This window comes from Podarcis erhardii, assembly GCF_964252035.2.
Source record: "Podarcis erhardii genome assembly, chromosome: 1".
Taxonomy (NCBI): domain Eukaryota; kingdom Metazoa; phylum Chordata; class Lepidosauria; order Squamata; family Lacertidae; genus Podarcis; species Podarcis erhardii.
The window spans coordinates 96,842,209-96,861,975 of record NC_138497.1 but is presented as its reverse complement, the minus strand read 5'-3'; the positions used below and the strand labels follow the sequence as shown (position 1 = coordinate 96,861,975).

Here is a 19,767-nt window from a genome sequence, read left to right as displayed (position 1 = left end):
CATCTGGATAGCACCTTTTTGACTACCACTACGCCTGCTTTTTCCCCAGGGGGTACTCAAGGGCACGCAGTACTGTCACCTGTTTTTTGTTGCTGATAAAATGTGCCACTTACTGTAACAACTTCATGGTGAGTACCAGCACCTGTTTTTCTAGAAAAAAGCACTGGAGATAACCACTCATTTACAGCAAGGCAATACAGTGGTACCTCGGCTTAAGAACTTAATTCGTTCTGGAGGTCTGTTCTTAACCTGAAACTGTTCTTAACCTGAGGTACCACTTTAGCTAATGGGGCCTCCCGCTGCTGCTGCCGCGCTGCCACCACACAATTTCTGTTCTCATCCTGAAGCAAAGTTCTTAACCCAAGGTACTATTTCTGGTTTAGCGGAGTCTGTAACCTGAAGCATCTGTAACCTGAAGCGTCTGTAACCCGAGGTACCACTGTACAAATATGTCTACTAACTAAAGCTTTTGAACTGCAAGGAAAAGAAATGACATTTGCCCCAACACCAATATCAAGACATGAGTCCATGTAGGGTAAATATGAACCCTATATACATATGTTATTAATACAGCTTATCTGCAAGGTGGACTGTGGCCCACCAGTAGACCATTGCAAATCTTTAAAGCTCTTGTAAACAGAAGTCACACCCTTGAAAATGACCTGGGCTTTGCAAACATAAGGGTTTGTACAACTTTTTATCCATTTAGGTGTTTTCTTCAGTGTAGTCAGAATGATTTTTGCCAAGCGCAAAAATGGGATCACTGTGTCATACTATTATTTATACATTTGGAAATTGGAACACTTACCTATACAGAGTACTACAAAACTGAGAATGTATGCTATATATGTTCTAAAGATGTGTCAAGAAACTGTTCCTAGAAGGGTTCATACCCACACTTTATGTGCTCAAACACAATTTTGCCATTTGTACTCTTTGACTATTCTGCTTAATGGCAACTATAATCACTTGATTATAGCCCTGCATCATGAAAGAAGGTAGATATCACTTTCTAGAATTTATGTACATTCATTCCTTTTATCTTTTTGCTTTATAGAAATGAAGACAGGAATCAAATTGGTACATTACAGTGGCAACATTGCTCTTATTCTCACAGCTATGCTCGTTTTTCTTGTACCCGTGGATAAAGTTCTATCTATATATCTACTATGTGTGTCATGAAAAAAGAGAATCCATTCCAGGCCCTTCTGAGAAAAATTACTGTGCTATATATAATGAACAACATTATGCAAATGCCTCTCTCTATAAACCAGGCACTAAACTAGCTTGACTAAATACTGTAGTTTGTTATAAGGTTCCAGATTATATACCCCCAAAATACCAGAGATCAGCTAGATATTGTAATTTTGTCTGTATTTTGTATTGTTGTCTGTGGTAACTACTGAGTATGCTTAGGGGGGTTGAGACATATTTAATTTCCAAGCCATCTGTTTTTCTTCTTTTGGTAAGCTGTTGTATCCTATACAACTACATTATAGCTGTAATGCTGTAATTAATAGATTCCACCAGTGGGAATGGAAACATTTTTTGCCAATTTCTCTCCCCACTCAACCCCTGCAGCTGCCCACATACAATTTGCCCTGGAGGTTCCTGCAATCCTCCAGAATATGTTTTGAGGCAAATTGGGGAGCTGCAGGGAAGATGATGGATTTTCAACAAAAATCTTCTCTCCCTGTTTTGCTTTTGGGTGCTTTTTGTAAGTAGAGTGAGCTCAGTTGGATTCCACCCAGTGTGTTTAAGAAATTTACTGAGCAGTTTAGAATGAGACAAGTGTATTAACTTTGTTCAGATGGCCTTGTGTAATGAGGAGACTCACCAGCCATGTCATTCATGGCATATTAAGAAGACTGGAATGGAGTCTTTAAAGACAAACCTTGTCAAGGGCATGTTATATGGTACAGTTCAAAAATTATTCATATTGAAACTAACACAGTTAAATTCAGTGCAAGGCTAGAAAAGGCCATGTTGAAACACTTCAGATTTGATATGGAGATCCCTTCAGCATTAGTTTCATGTTGTAACTCCATAGTTTCAGTGAGGCTACAGTCAAAACTCTATTTTCAATCATTTATCAACTCCCCCCCCCAAAAAAACTATAAGAAGTGTGGGAGAAACTTTTTATGTACTCTAGATCTTGTTCTTGTATACAAAATGCAGTAATTAGCTGTGCATGTGTAAATGTTGGTTGTACTGGGAATCCTACTAAATACGGATGCAGAGGTAATCATTCATATGTGGCATGAAGTGTTGGCTTGAGAGTACTGCTGTGGAGCACAATATCATCAAAGGAGCAAAGCTAGTGTCGTATGCTCCCACTGGCTAGTTTATGCATTTGGCAGTCCCCACTTGAAAAGGGTACATGCCTGAATAAGGCTTCTGTTAACTGCATACTCAACTTATGTGAACTATGGGAGCTGGCTACTAGACCAATCATCCTTTTGTTTGTGGAGTATATTTTCTATTACACTCAATTCTCTTTACTGTTGCTTGCAAGTGTTTTATATAGTCCCATCACTCCAGCATCTAAGAGCTTCTCTTGTTTCTTGGTGTGTTGATTTTGTGCAGTGAATGGTTTGATTTCCATATAGTTCCTCACCATGGCAAATGCTATGAATGAAAAATTTGCAGTAGGCAATACAATAAGGTGCATGCAGGCACACAGTACCATCACGGTTCTTTTGAAGTTAGGGAACAGCAGCTTATTGGAGGAGCCAGACTGTTTGATCAGCTAGATCCACCCATGAAGAACAAAAACATTGCCTTAACTGTAGCTGACTTCCAAGGAAGGAAGTCTATTTATTTGGAGCAGATTGTCATTTGTGGGGTAAACTCAAAGGAGTGTCTGGGGTAAACTCTTAGTAGTACTGCTTCCTTTCTCCCCTATCGCCCTTAAGGACATGATTCATATAAATCCACACAACACAGAAAATTTAAAACAGAGGAATGCTTAAGTTTTAATTTTTTAAGCAGTACTGTTTGTTTTGTAAAACCTCAGTAATACAATTCTACAACTATGAATTGGATTGAGGATTTAAAAAAAAAAAACACAGCAAATTTCTATTTGAAATTTTCTGTCTGCTGTGTTATTTCAATAATATGTTGTATCTGTTTAGAGTAGCGTGACATGATCAATGTTTGTGCAACTTACTGAATAAATAGTGTGTAGATAGCATCATATCAGCTGAATAGCAGAAGAACATTCAGGTTTCATAGGTCTGGAGTGGGACACGCCATTAAAACACTAGTTTACTTTGTGAGTATTTCAACTAAAGGTTAACAAAATATGTTACCCACAGTGGTATGTTTATCGTGGAACATCATCATACCTTTCGTGATCAATATAAATCTATAAAGATTGGGATCTATAGCATAGTAAATCTTTAGCATTGGCAATTATTGCTACTAGTATAGTAGTTACAAGAATTCATGATGTATTAATGGAGATAGTGTGAAAATACATTATAATTGGAGATATCACAGAGTGCAAACATTTGATTTAATTGGGTCAAACTAACAGGGGGCTCTTTATCCTGTTCCCAAGACAGTTGTACTATCTGCATTCAGCTCTGGTTTACAAGCAAATTACAGTGTGTTACAGAATATTGTAAGTTAATTGGTCTCTTCAAAGGTTGTGTGCTGAAACTGTGCTACACCTGGTACTCTGTATCAGGTTTGACTGGAGTTTAAAACAGGCAGCTGTATTAATTTTGCTTCCTAAAATTTCCTCAGTACCTCAAGATTTATTATAATCAAACTATATTACAATCCAGTACAATTTGAATGCTTCATTATACCCCACTGAAATCAACGTGACTTCATTTGTTATGAAGGACACTACATTGTTTTAAAAACATATTCAGAGTCCTAGGAATCTAAGGTAAAATGAGGTGTGTTAATCTCCAGAAAAACACAGATTCATGATGTCTTAATATTTTAACATTAATGCATATGGGGAATAAGTTGGAAAGGTGCATCTTGAAGATGGATTTGTTTACTTTTATATAAAAATATAAATATTTAGATTTATACAGTAGTTGTCCAATCCCAAGGCCTGAGGGTACACAATGAAACATTATAATATCAACAACATTAGCATTGCTAAACATGTCTATTATGTCTGGGCTTGCCATTTGTAGTTGGATTTGGGAATACTAAGTGGCAGATTTTTCAAAAATACAAATCATCTTCAGCATCCATTGCCTTCCATGGAAGGGACACAATTAAAACAAAGCCCTTTATTAGGCACTCAAGATAGAAGTAGAAGAAGAAGAAGAAGAAGAAGAAGAAGAAGAAGAAGAAGAAGAGCGAAATATAAAGTTAAAATAGGTGGCGTACAGTATTCCATGCGGGGAAAAAATCTTTAGTTTTCATATGTTGATTAATAAAAGGATGTTAATAAAATGTGGTATGGTTTTATAAGTATAGAACAAATTGCTTACTTTTGTTTTCACCAGTGACATTTTAACATACTCTTGTGTTTACATTTCTTTTAACAGGGATTAACTTCCCTCACTGTAGTTTTGCAGGCAATTAGGGTATTTCACTATGAAAATATTATGTGTCATAGAAGGGTAGGGATTTATGATAAATGGGGCAGGAGGAAACAACTCCAGAAGCAGCATGACATGAAGGTCAAGCACTTTTCAAGCAAGCAGCACTAGCAGAGATACAAAGAGCACTGTACATTACCACAGCATCCCTCCATCAAGGCAATGTAATTGGAGAGCCTTCTTAAATCAGCCCTTCTGATTCGAAGCTAGACTTGTCAGTCACAAAAGAGCTCTCCCTCCCCATCCTCATCAGGCTCCTGTTTTGCTATGAGCTGCTTTAGAGAGATCCTGAATCTTGATTAATTGATACAGTTCAGCTTGGTATTCAGATGAATCTGATCCACAGCTCTAGAACATATGATTCCAGCTTCTCCCTATTGAAGAGGGAAATCGTAGAGTTACCGTACTTATTCCATCGTAGTGCATCAACTTCAGAGCAACAGTGAAAATCACTTTTTATGATATTTAGTAAAGAAGTTTAGAAAAGAATAAGAATAAGAAATGTAAGAGCAATTTGATTTCCTTTTATTCTTCTGACTCTACTGCCAGGTGTTAGGGAACAAGCTGGAAATCTTTTTGCACAATGCGTCATTAAAAAAAAAGTTGTCCTAAGGCACTTCTTGCTATCAGATGATAAAGGAATTCAGAATTCCTCTTGCAACTGGGAAAGATGTATAGTATATCAGGAATGGAAGCTATACAGTGCTACTCAAAATAGCTCTTGACAGACCTTAATATCCTTCTGATGATTTAATGGCATAGTTCAGTTGTGGAAATATTTCATCATGGTGGAGTTCAATTCTTGCCTTTTATTGCTCTCCCTGAGTGATGATGGCCAACTTCCTGCTGCTGCTAGTCAAAATATGTATTGGTTTCTAAGGGAGCTATGTGAGTGTGCAGGGGGTGATATTCAGAATTATAGGAATCAACTCTACTTAAATAAGTTTAGACTTGAAGGTAGTTCAGTAGAGAGCTAGAGATGGGAACAGGAAGAGAGGGATGCCCTATCATTCAAGTAAAACAGTTTATGGATATATTATATCCATCCTGAAAATGTGTCTAGGTTGTGATCCAGAAAGGCAAAAGTGCTCATGCATGTTTGGGCAACAGTGGTAATTGGTGGAGTGTGGGTGGGGAAGAGCCATTGCCAGCCAAGAACTAACTGCATAAAGAGACAGTGCTTCTCCTGTGTGGGAGATGCTGCTCTCCACTGTTGGGAAGGACATGTTTTTGAGCAGTGTGATGCATGAGAGGAAGAGGGGAAAGTCCCCTTACAAAGGTTAAGTCCTTCTTTGTGACTTCTGTTGATAGAACTCATTAGTTGAATCCTGTTCAGAAAGTTTTATCCTCAGTCGACACTGGCTTTTTGCTTCCTGACTAGTCCCAAAGAAAATAACAAACACAGTGTAAAGGCAGGGTAATGGGGGGCGGGAGAGGTCTCACGGAAGCTAAACAAGTCTGACTCTCACAGCGACCCCTTGATTGGAGCATCTTGGAAAAGAATAGTGTAGAATAGCTTCCTGGCTGCACAAAGTGGGGACTGAAAGTTATATGAAAGAAACTTCCTATCAGGCATTAACTCTTACACAAAAGGCAGTCTTGTTAAGGACAGGCCTAGTTAGAAGGGACATTAAATGACAATGAATACAGGTAATAAGCTGTCATCAGACATCACAATATAATTTTTCCACTAGAGAGCTGTCATCTTTCTAAAGTGTTCTGAAAGAATAAAGGTGGAATTGTTTGCCAAGCAATGTAAATCCAACCACCTGCGGAACGTGTGTGCTGGATGATGCTCAAAGTAACATTTCCTGGAATTAATTAGTATCTAAATAGGAGCATCAAAGTGAATATTTCCATTGGTCTCTGAGTAACAGAAGTCTTTGCAGTATTCACATTTTTCTATGAATGTTCTGGAGGTAGACTGTTGGTTTTTTTTTACCGAAAGCATTCCAGCCCTGCAAATACATCAAAATATGCAGCAAAGAAATCATCTTTAATTGTGGGTCACTGACATGAGATTTCATGCACATGCCTGGCCAAGTCGCATCACACATTCAGCATAACCCTGGAGTGATGGATCTCCTTTAGCAGTAATCAAGAATGTAGTATCTTCCTCAAGTGCACCTTTCTCGCATAGAGCTGTAAACACACCTCTGGATATGATTATTGGCACCCCTAAACAAAATCAAAGTGACAACTATTGGGAGGGGTTTTTTTGTTTTGTTTTGCACCTTTATTTGCAATAATTAATCTATGTCCTCTGGAAGAGTCCTAGCTTTTGCGCCAGTGCCAAGCTTGAAAGAACTGGGCTTTCCAGAACAATAACCTTAGCATGCCAGGAGTCAGTAGATGCCTTCTGCTCCGCTCTCTGGCTTACAAATACAGTATCTACAAACAGAGCATTCAGGTCCATATCCTGAAGCTCAGTTGTTTGCTTAGCCCTGCACAGTCTTGCAAAGTGATGTTTTCCTCAGCAGAAAAACAAACAGCTCCATGCGCCTGGCAATTCCTGGGTCTGCTCTTTCCGTTTGTGCTGGAGTTTGCAGGAAACTTCCTTACTTTTTGTATTCCTATAACTTTCTTTTTCTCTTGAGCACTGCATGTGTTTTCCTCTCTGCAGCTCCAAGAGCTTGCAACTGCTATGCCTCTTCTTCTTCAGCTCCATAAATGACAACAGCCTGTCAGCCTGCCAGCCCTCATCTGGTCTGATCTAATACCATAAATAATACAATATCTAATGAGTGAGTCACCCATGCCTCCAAATCACAAGTTTGTAAAGCAGCTTTAATTATGTAACATGGGGATCAATTATTTTCCTCTTCTGTTCCAGCTCTGGTTAAGTACTTGTCACGTTCTTTTTTGGAGCACAGTAACAATTGTGGTATTCTGCTTGCCCGCCTCTCAGTAAAAGGTTGGGAACTCTTGAAAACCTCCCCGGCTTCTTCTCCAACCACATGCAGAAACAGAAATAGTATGGAATCTTTCATCTTTTGCATCTATACCACAAGCAATGCTATAAACGTCAATGCCTTGCTTCTGCTTCCTCCTCTTGCTGGCCATGCTGCCTGGAAGCAGCAACTTAAAGGCACTCTTACTGCCATAACCACGCTGCTCAGATACCAGTGTGGAATAGGCCCAACTCTTGACCCCATGTGGTATTCTTACATGGGTGCTTTGTGCATCTACTCAGATGATTTCACACCTCCCTGTTAACTATTCACCCCAGCAGACTTCTGCAGAACTGTTGCTTTATTAGACAGTTAACAAACAGGAATGGATCTGAGCGTTGTTCCTCCCACCCCTGCAAAACTCAGCTGGTGAAATAAAAGCACAAACACAAATCCCATTCAGTGAGTCATAAGAGAGGTGATCGTTATAGCCAATATCCTTTAAAACATCTACACACCACATACCATTGATAACTTTATTATCAAATACAACAAAGATATTATGTCTGTCACATAGGATGTTTTAAGAAAGACTTATGGATGTGCCAAGCAGTGTCCATAATGTATAAGTGTTGCATACAATCTGAATTACCTGAGCAGATGGACTGTTGCTATATTAGAGATAGCAGTGACCAGAAATGTGTGGCATGGAGATTGTCCTTGTGCTTTGGGCAATCCGTACAATAAACCTAATTCCAAATATTATTTCCTGTGGCATCCTGGATGGCAACATAGCATTAGAATAGCTCATTGTACAGCAGGCTATAGTTAGAAAAAAAATAGGTATACTAAGGCACTTCATGGTCACAGATAAGCCAGTGTTGGAATTTCTGCTGATTTCTAAGATGCTCTCCAGATAACATCTGAACTTGGGAAAAGTAATGCTGTTGTGATCCTGGTTGGCACTGCTTACTGATGCATTCACTAACAAATGCAGCCACACTCATATGACAGGTTCACATAATGGTACCGTGAGTCTTCCCCCCCCCCCTTTGTCCAGAATACATGATTATTCTTGGCAAAATAATTCGTGTCACATCACTACACATTTTCCCATGCTGTGAAACAACCTTTTAAGTCTTTAGAAAAAGAAAGAGGTTGTCAAATAAGGCATAAAAATCACAAGTCATAATCATTTTTTTGTGAATGGCAGAGCACATCACTTGAGCTACATTCTCACCTATTTAGTTTTTGGGATAGATTATGTGTGTACCATTTGACAAGACCAAATGTGCATGAGCTGTGAATGAGCAAGCATAGTGTTTTCTATGAAGGCACTAAATATAAATTGGAAACTTCGGATTCCAGAAGTGTACTTTTGGGTGTCTCTGTTTTGCTGTCTTCAGTAATGAAATTTAAAATCTTGCCTTTTAAAAGATTTGGTGGTTTTTTGGTGTGTTTCAGAAAGAAAGGAGTGTTGAGCCTTCAAGCTGATGTTTGTTGGTTGTTGCTGTCTGTACAGGAACCCTAAAATTAGTGGGGGGTTTTAAAAGCTATAATAAGTATTACCTATTTTTCAGGGACATTTTTACATCTGCTTATATAATAGGCAAATGACAGAGTTAAAAGCTTTTTTGAACATGTTCATCAAAGGTATTAAAACTTTATTTTTCCCCACATAAATTATATAAATAATAATGCTAAATTCAGTTTATTTCTGAGTCTTTTTGATCAGAATGGCCCTGGCCACTTTCAAAGAGACAGTCATAAGGCCTCTCCTTATCAAAGCGTCTTTTGACCATGAAAACTATTCCAACTATGAGCCAATTGCAAAGATACTCTTTGGGGGCAAGTTGTCTGAGTGAATGGTTGCTAAAAACACTTTTGGATGACATGGATGATCTAGATCCATTTCAGCCAAGTGTCCAGCTCAGTTTTGGCACTGAAATAGCATTAGTCACACTGATGGATGTTGGGAGAAAGGCAAGACAAATGTGCTTCTTTTAATTCTCTTAGTTTTCTTGGATGCTTTTGATACATATCTTTAGTCATTGTATCCTTATGGACTTGTTACCTGAGGTTGGAACTGGGGGCACTGTGCTTCATTGGTTCCTTTGGTTCCTTTCATTCCTAGATAGTCGGTTCCAGAAGCAATGCTGGGGGACTACTGCTCTGTCCCAAGACAGCTATGCTATAGGCTTCTTCAGAGCTATATTCTGTCTCCCATGCTGTTCAACTTCTACTTGCCACTGCTGAATGGGGTCATCTGGGGATTTGGGGTGTGGTGTCATCAGTTTGCTGATGACACTCAACTCTATTTCTCCTTTTCATCAAATTCAGGTGATGCTGTCGAAGTGCTGAACCGATGTCTGAGATCAGTAATGGATTGGATGAGGGCCAGTAAGCTGAAGCTCAATCTCGATAAGACGGAGATGCTATTGGTAGGTGGTTTGTATGTTTTGGGAGATGCTGTGTAGCCTGTTCTGCATGGGGTTGTATTGCCCCTTAAGGACCAGGTTCATAGGTTGGGGGTGGTTTTAGACCTGACTGTAACTAGTGGTTTGGTGACACAGATGGTCTAGCCACAGTGATTCTCACTCTGGTAATATCCCTTCAGGACTACTGTAAAGTGCTTTCCATAGGGATGCCCTTGAAGAACTGTATAAAATTAGAAACTATAGTTAATACGAAACGTGACAGCTAGGGTTACTAACTAGGCCTGGGCATATGGAAAGCATTTCCAAGTCTTGAAGCAGCTTCATTGGCTCCCAGTCAATTTATAGGCTCAGTTTAAAGTGTTGGTTTTAACTTTAAGAATTTAGGACTAAAAGTACCTCAAGGATTATCTCTTTCTGCACAAACCTGCCCAGGTATTAAGATCTTTGAGGCATTTTTCAATACTTTGAGCTATTTATAGCAAGGTGGGCTGTGACCTAGGATAGGTACTTTTGTAGTGCTTTCAGATAATTTTACAACAAACTGTCATAGTTATATGTTTATATAACTGTCTTTTCCAGTGCAGTCCTATTCTCTTCAGCCATACAGATGTAACTCAGGAGATAAGCTAGCCCACAATATTCCCTACTGAAAATGTATTGTTTTTGTTTTGTATATTATGGACTTCTATACCTGAGAGAACAAAAAGATTGGAAAGATTGATTCCTTTTCATTTTGTTGCATATTGTTTTTGATTTTGGATAGAAGCCTTCTGAGCAGTGGTACCTAGGAGGCTAGACATACAGTAGCCCTGTGCATCCTGATGTTTATCATTAACAGTGAACACAATTTTAGAGGTGGTGACCCTCATTTGTCATACTGTCACCAAACTGTCATTTCTTCACAAGTTCCCCTATAAGCCTGAGCTGCGCAAAATGAGCAGGACCTCAGGTAGAAAAGCACAGCATCCATAAAGAAACCCTCAATTTTCTAGTTGAGAAAACAAATCATTGCTGATTTTCTGAGAACTGTCTTTTTGAATCAGGCCAAGTGGCCTGATGCAGCCCAGTATTCTGTCTTTAGCAGCAGCCAGGCAATTGCCTCTTTGAAATTCACAGGTAGGGCCTGATGATAATGATCTTCTTAGCATGGGTAGCCAACACAGTGCCCATCAGAAGTTGCTGAACTACAATTCCCATGAGCCCCAGCCAATATGACCTATAGGAAGGAATAATGGGGGTTTCATTTTCTTCATTTATTAAATTTGTTATCCTCTTTTCATTATAAAGCAATCCTAACATTTTAATCTAGCAACATCTGGAGGGTACAATATTGGCTACCCCTGCCCCTAGTTTGTGTTGAGGAGCCCAAAATCAGGTTCTGGTACTACTGCATCTGAACGTTATCGTTGGTAACATTAATCAATCAAATCATTTTAAAATCAGTCTTGGGTAGTGACCATTACTACATCTTACAGACAGTGTATTCCTTCATTAATTTATATGCAGTCCAGTAAACAAATGTTTCATTTTACCTGTCTGAAGGCTGTACATTTTCTTGGCAAGTCACATCTCTTCCTTATGTTCTTATGGTAATACTTAGTCTTAAAATTGTGATGCTAAAGGTTTATCCACATCATATAAGCCAATGAAGCTGTGGCAGGGAAACTGTGGCAAATTCTTTGGTGTGGGGCTTCGGCAACCATGCAACCTGTGGAGATGTGTGGCTAAGTCAGGCTTCAGCAATCATTGCACTGTGCTAACTGAGCTTAAACCAACCTCCTGTCAATTTAATCAATGCTTGCACACATGCAAACACACTGTGTGCTATGATGCAATGATACACTATATATACATATTCATTACAGTACATTGAAGATTGGTGCATGTTGTTAAAATCTTTATTATGCTGTACTGTCTTTGTAAATTACATCTGGTTTATATTTATAAGGTCAGCTTTTCATTCTCCCCACAGCTGTCTATAATGCTTTGCATTATGATTCATACTCTGTAAAACCATCACAAATCAGCTCATATTTAGATGAAACTTCTCACGTAAGCTTTTCAAGTCAGTGCATGGGCATAGAATGCCCATGCTTTTAAACATGATTCTTGCCAGTCACGCTATGCTGCTCACTGTTAGACAGGTCTCTTTTCCCATCTAACTAAAGGGCTATTTATTTTTAAATGTTATTTCAAAATAGGTTTGCATTTGAATCAGAAAGAATCCAAATATTTGTAGGGCCTAAGCCAATATTAGTCACCCTTCATGTTTATTGTTTCAGTTGCACTGTTCCTCAGCATAATTTATCTATAATTCAACAAATGGGAAGATCTCTGGCTTTATGTTTAGAATCAAAGGGGTGGTCAGCTTTAGCTGGCCAGTTAGTGGACATCATAACCCAGATTCAACTAACTAACCCATTGCACTAGCAGAAGCCAGTGCAAGGGTTTTCGCTAGTGCAACAGGGCTCTCCCCCTTTCCGTGCACCGCTCTGAAATCTGCTCTGGAGAGTCAGAGGGAAAGATCAGAAGAATGCAATGCTGAAATCCTCTTCTTATTGGCTCATAATTATAGACCAATAAGAGGATGAAATTTCATCCAAGGTTTACGTTTGGGTGTAAAAGCTTGGCTGGTGTAAATACTGGTCAGGGAAAGTACCTGCTGGAGCTCTTCAGTTAGAGTGGAATAGCAAGAGACTTAGGAATAGGCTAAGGAGAGGATCAGGGAAGCCTTTTGGAAACCAGGAACAGAGGAAGAGGCTGGCATCTGAAGGATAGCTGGAGTTCCAGCCTAGGAGCCAATGTTACTTAGATGTCCACATGTTTCCTGTGTTTTGGCTTAAAGCATGCTTGGATGGGGCTCGGAGAGAGCTAGCTACTTGATGCAAATGAGTTGCCACCAAGGGTGTTTATCCCATTGCCAGAAATCATCACTGGGTTGCAGCAGCAGAGGCAGAAGGCTGTACAGTACCAGTATTACAAGTATTATGCCTATGAAAAAGGAGACAGCCTCTTTGAAACAAAAAGGAAAGGAAAGTATCCGTAAGTGTTTAAATACTTGCCAAGTATCATTTCTGGCTACCCTTGCCCACTTCCCTTACTTCCCCCTCTTATTGAAGAAAAAATGCCCATAGTTGCTCTGTAGATTTTTTTTTTAATCCATCATTTTGTCAAGTGGCCATAAAATGCTTCGTTGAATTATTCTGTCTAGGAAGTGTTCTTTATCACACAAAATGTCATTCATTGGATTGACACTTTAATAGACATTAATAGTGATTGTTCATGATTACTATACTTACTCTCAGCACTTGCTTAGTACTTATGTATATGCACAGCTTTATTTTAGTATCTCCAAAACTTCAAGGATTTTTATCTGTTCACACTCACTGCAATGAGGTTTTCTGCTTTATACCGAGGTGACTGTGACACCAGGGTCTCTGTATGACTCTTCAGCAGACATCTTCATTGTTTGCAAACATCATACTTTCGACAATGAAAAAGAATTGACTTTTTGTGTCATTCCATTTTTCTCCTCTAAAACTTTCTATTCAAACATAAGGGGAAATGACAACTACAAAGTAGTTTCTTGAAATACTATAAAAGTTTCTTGAAATAAGCAATGGACCTACCCTTTCCTATTCATCTGATTCTAATGTGCAAACATATCAGCTGCATATCTTTTCAGAGTACAAAATGGCAGGTCACCACACAAAGGAGCTTATGATCTATAATTTGACAGAGAGAAAGTAACGTAGGAAGGCAGTGGAGGCTGAATTGAACAGGGAAGCAATTAGCAAATGTTCCAGTTGCAATTGCTTAGGCTTGGTTGCAGGCCATCAGGTACAAGGACCAGAACAACTAGACTTCACAGAATACATGGGTTTTGAATGAAGAGAGACAGAAAAATACACAGCATGTGGCCAGAACATGTGGCAACAATTAATATACATTAACAGAGGTTTTGTGTATTATGTTTCTGCTCAAGAAAATGTTACATCATTGTACTTTTTCTGTAAATTTCTTCCTTCTGCACTGTTTCATTTCCATGGTATGTAAAAAAGGTAAAGGTAAAGGTACCCCTGCCCGTACGGGCCAGTTGTGTCCGACTCTAGGGTTGTGCGCCCATCTCACTTAAGAGGCCGGGGGCCAGCGCTGTCCAGAGACACTTCTGGGTCACGTGGCCAGCGTGACGAAGCTGCTCTGGCGAGCCAGCACCAGTGCAGCACACGGAAACGCCGTTTACCTTCCCGCAATACCTATAAAGCGATACCTATTTATCTACTTGCACTTAAGACTGCTTTCGAACTGCTAGGTGGGCAGGAGCTGGGACCGAAAGATGGGAGCTTACCCCGCCGCGGGGATTCGAACCGCCGACCATGCAATCAGCAAGCCCTAGGCACTGAGGTTTTACCAGCAGCGCAAGGATTTTAAAAAGCACTAAACCACTATTTATGAAATATGCTAAGGTGGCTTTGTTTAGGTTGAATGATAAAACCACAGTAAAAGTTTTCTCATGCTTCAGTGTTTTTATTTTAATTTTAAAAAAAGATGGATAGAAAGATGGATTGAAAATCAGTGTGGCATAATGGTTAAAGTGTTGGGAAGCCAGGTTTCAAAATCCCACTTGGCCATGAAGCTCACTGACTGGCCTTGGACTAGTTTCTGCCTCCCAGCCTAACCTACTTCTCAAGGTTGTTATAGGTATTAAATGAGGAGGATGGGAACCATGTATGCCACCTTGAACTCCTTGGAGAATCATAGAATCGTAGAGCTGGAAGGGAACTCAAGGCTCATCTAGTCCAATACCTTGAAATGCAGGAATCTACGGCCCCCATCTAATTTGAAACCATACTGGACCCTGCTTTGCAAATGTACTAGCAGTTTTATTGCTGCACCACTGGGAGAAAAAGGTGGGTTATAAATACAGTCAAACAAACAAACAAACAAATAAAAGCAATTAAATTGGATGTTCTTGTAAATGTTTTGGTTACGTAACCATTTTCTCATGCAAGTGCAATCGGAATTCATTCTTGATTAACAGCCATTTAACCAAATAAGGGTTCAAGGGTTAAGACCATATGGCCAATGTTGCTGCTTTTTTTACACAGTACAATTGAACTTGTTTTACACAAAGGAGTAGGATGTGGCTATACTGATTTGATGAAACCACCTCCATTAGCAAGGTCAGAAAGACTAGAAGCACTGAGCATTCCAATTATCTCTGGACAAATCAACAAAATTAGATGCTACTAATGAATTCATTACTTCAACCTAAGCACATTTTAACGTATTGGATGGTCAGTGATGCCTTTTCTTCGTTGAATAGGTCCATTAACTAAGAAGCTATTGCGTGAAATGTTTTGCCTTTGCTGATCCTTAATGTGTTTTTCTATTAACAGATACAGAAGTGGTGTATAAAAGCAGACATGGGCATGTTGTTAAACTGAATGTAGAAACAAATACAAGTACGTTATTGCTGGAAAATGCAACTTTTGTAAGTATTAACTCTTTTTACGATTACTATGGCAACAACAAGTTCTGTTATACAGTCACAGACCTAGTAAAATTACTATACTATGTTTGGCAAAGAACCACATATCTTAAATGCATACCAATACAGCTTCTTTTTTTCTCCCCCTCCCCGCCTTCATTTCATTTTTTTTTTAATATAATTTTTATTGGTTTTCCAACACAAATTAAAGACAAAACAACACATAAACAAACAAGAACATACAAACATGTATAATTTCAAAAAAAATTCTCCTAAACCTTATTTCCTCGACCTCCTCCACCTCTCCCTTCTGTATTATAATTTCTTTACTATCCATTCAGCAAGTTCTTATAACTTATTTCACAACCTTAACTTAATAATTTTGTTAAACCATACTATTTAATTTCCTTTTTCTTCTTTCTTTCATTCCCCAATTTATCGTTAATACCTTATAACTATTTAATTTAACAAACACCCAATTCTAACTTAATCTTAAACCTTTTTCCTAAAGTCGGCCCAAATTTCTCTTCCACGATTTTCCACATTCCATAAAATTTACAAAAAAGAAATAAACATATAAACAAGATCTAACAGATTATATCACCTTTCGGATTCCCAAATCTCACCCTCCCTTTCCTGGTTTTGATCCCCAAAACAGTATCTATAAATACATCCGTTTCTCAGCCTGGGTCCCAAACACCAGAGGCTTTTAAATGTCTTTCAGTTTCTCTCTGCCAGTCTTTTTGGTAGTCCTTTATTTGGTAGTCCATTATTTTCAACGCCAACTCTCGAAGAAGCTCTATCCCAATAAAGTCCATTTTTCTTCCGAGCAGGCCTCTGTATTTAGAAATGGGGCTCAAATTTTGTTTCTTAAATCTTTTAGATCTATATGTCCCAAAAGCTCCCATTTCCATCTCAATCAAATTTATGCTTCCAGGCCTCTGGCTCAGCTTCAACTTCTGCAACCTTGTAGCTTCCTCTTTAATTTCCAGCATATCTTGATATGTCTCTTGGGATTTTTCGAACTTTGTTTCCTCAGCTGCAGCTGTTTCTGTTTCAACTCCAAGGGTTATTTGTTCAAAGTCAAAAACTTCTGTCAAGTCTTTTCCTGTTCCCACAGAGTTATTTACTATGTCATTCATTTCTGTTACTTTTGTTGTTAAGATGTTGCACTGCTCCTGGAACTTTCCCAGGAGATAAAATGTTCTGGACAGTTCTGCTAGTAATTTTCCACTGGCAGCCATTTCTTACAATGTTCCAAAACTCCCCTCTAGGGGGAATCTATTTAGTTGATGCCCTTAAAATTTCAATCCAGTAAACCAAAATATAACTTGTTTTTCTTTACTCTCAGCTGTTTAAATCCAAATCTGAAAAAAGTCCAACCAGCAGAATCACCAAAAACAACGTTTCCTTTTAATTCCCAACTTTGACAGCTAGCTTGACAGCTGTCAAAGTCCGTATCTTTCCAACAGGCTCTTTCACAGATCGCACCCGGATCCCGGGGGGTTACACTTTAATTTAAACCAGTTCTAATCCTCCAGCAAACTCAATTGTACTGTCCAATCGCGAAGATAGTAATTTTCTTCCAAAAAAGGAACAACTTTTTCTCCCGGCTTTAGTTGGCTAATCCTTGCTTTAGCTTATCTACAGAACGGGGGGGGGGGGGGCGGACTTCCTTTTTACGCTTCCCCCCGGTCTTACCGAATTTAAAGAAAATTTACCTTTTGAGTCCAATTTCCGTATTCCTCACGGGTTGTTATTTTTAGTCCAAATATCAAAGGAAAAAGTCAGCGCTCTTCGGTCATGGCTCGCGGCTTCACTCCACTGAAGTAGCGGTCTACTCACAGCACCACGCCACCCTCCATACCCTCTCCAAAGCCTTTAAAAAGGCTCTTCGTGGGTCGGGGGCGCTTAAGGTGCCCGCCGAGTCACCAAGTCCGCAGGCTTCAGCGCCTGCGGTTTCTGAGGGTCTCCGCGTCGCCGCGGCGGCAAGACCCGTCTTCAGTAGAGCCGATTCCCTCCGGAGCTCGGAGGGAATCCGCCATTACCCGTTCGCGCTAACCCGGAAGCCCTCCTCCCCGCCTTCATTTCAAACTCCTGAAGCTTAATTGTACAGATGGTTAGCAATGTGACATGGCGGAACTGCTCACCATACTTGTGGAACATCTTCACCTTCTTTCCAGGCAATTCTAGATATGTAGAGCAGAGCAGATTATGGACATGTAGACACTGGTTTTCCATGATTATAGCATTAATTGATTATTTCTGTCCTTTCTCTGAATAAAACTGCTAGGTTTTCTGCTTATATTGCACTTGAAGATAGTGATGTGATTTTTATAAGCTTTGGCTGCTTTATAAGCTATGCTATTCCGAGGGTGGTGGGGGAGATGGAATGGCCTAGCCACTATCAAACATGACCTGATAACTGGTTATATTATTGCAGTCTGCTTAATGTGGGTCTTCCTTACTTGGATCTGTCTTCCATTTGTCTGCAAACAAGATGTGAAAAACGTTATTACCAAGGATGCTAGCTCTTCTTTTAGTGTGGAACACATGCCACCTGTAAAGAACTATGCTGACTACCAGTTAGTTTCCTCAGATAATTCAAAGTGCTGGATTTGGGTTGTGGCTACCTGAAGGAGCACCTGCTCCCACAGAAGCCTGGCCTTTGGTAGTCCTAAGCAGAAGTCATCACTCTGTAGTTAGGTTGGTGATGATACAACACAGGGCCTTCTAGTTCTTGTTGCTTCTGAAACTCTCTCCATTGACCGTGTCATTCAGGCTTTGATGAATTTTAGAAGACAACTGAAAATAATTATCTTTCTCTTAACTTTTAATGAATTTGATTGGTGCTGCTGATAAAATGAATGTGCTGGTTGTGTTATCTGTTCAGTTTTGTTATGGATTTTTATTCCTAATTTTTAAAACAACGTTTAGGATATTAAAACATATATTTATAATGTCTAAAGAATCCTTGTGATTAAGTGGTGCAATACAAATATTTTAAATAAATAATTTTGTTTTCAAGTAGGTTATTAGTGGATACAACAAAGTCTTAGCATCATAGAATTGTGGAGTTGGAAGGGACCACAAGGATCATTTAGTCCAACCCTTTGCATTGTCATATAAAACATATTTACAGTAGTTCAGGACGTGCACCCAACAGGGGTGGGTGGAATCTGTCACTTTGGGTTTCTCTCTTCTTCTAATTTTTCCTGTCTTAAGTACAGGTCTCCACATTGCCACATCAGTTTGTGATTATTATTTTTAGTTCTCAAGAAAATTCACCAGCTCTTAGTGTGAATTTATCCTAATATACCTATGTTTATATGCAGCTTTCCCTAATGCACACATGTGCATTTTTATGTCCCAGGTAAATCTCCTTCCACTATTTGAATGGTGATGACAAGCCATTCAAAAACCCCAGAAAACCATTTCCAGTTGTGCCCTATAAATACTAAAGAAAAAAGATATCACAATAGATTTCCCACAATATAAAAACAACAGTGTCCCATTTCCCAGTTTGTGTTCCTATTTGTTCTCCTCATTTGACAAGATTTCCATTTTCTGAAGGAAGCCTTCTTGCCTGTAATAGCTTCCTTGATTATGATTATTAACTATACAGACACTCTCATTGATGTATTTCCTGATTTGCATTATACATTCTAGCTGAGCTGGTGTTAATGTGCTTTTGAATAATGCCAAATATTCCGGAGATATTTGACTTTCCTCATTTTGACTTTCATCTTCCTTTTTACCAGTCCCCTCATTTTTGGGGACATTTAAAGTAAAATGTAATGGTTGGACTTCCTTACGTGTAAGTTGAATTTGATAGCACTGTGGTCACTTTTCCTAGTCAGTTCAACAACACGTATCTCACACCAGGTTCTGGGCACCACATATGATTAAGTTCAGTGTCTCCTCCCTTTGTCAGTTCCATAGCCAGCTATTCTGGGACACAGTCATTTAGAGTATCTAGAAATCTTACTTCTTTATCATAACTAGAAATTTTACTTCTTTATCTAGAAATTTTACTTCTTTATCATATCATAATTTTATCATAACTTTATCATTTTCCCTGTTTAAAAGATCAAGAGGCTGTTTAGACAGCAGAAATATTACTAAGTTCAGGAAGATGCCTCCCCCCCCCCACTATAAATGTAGTTTTCTTCATCATTGTAACAAATTCCTTCTCCTAGATGTATAGCCCTGAGCAAAGATGTAGAGGCTGGCTGCTGGGACTAAAATGAATATAGTATGAGGAGCAAAAGTGAAATTTCTGTAATATCCATGACAATAATCCAGTGTTGTAGATTGAGGTTAAAGGTAGGTCTTGGTTGAAGGCTACTACACAAATGAATGTATTTTAGAAGTGA

At 39.1% G+C, this 19,767-nt stretch overlaps 1 protein-coding gene across 3 annotated transcripts in view; it reads left to right on the top strand.

The window, feature by feature from the left end:
- The window catches only part of DPP10 (dipeptidyl peptidase like 10), a 586,236-nt gene that overhangs the window by 443,840 nt on the left and 122,629 nt on the right, over window positions 1–19,767 (top strand). For all 3 annotated transcript variants that reach the window (XM_081871497.1, XM_081871496.1, XM_081871498.1), the window contains one exon: window positions 15,300–15,394. In XM_081871497.1, the coding sequence (XP_081727623.1) occupies window positions 15,300–15,394 (95 nt within the window). The remainder of the gene's footprint in view (window positions 1–15,299; window positions 15,395–19,767) is intronic.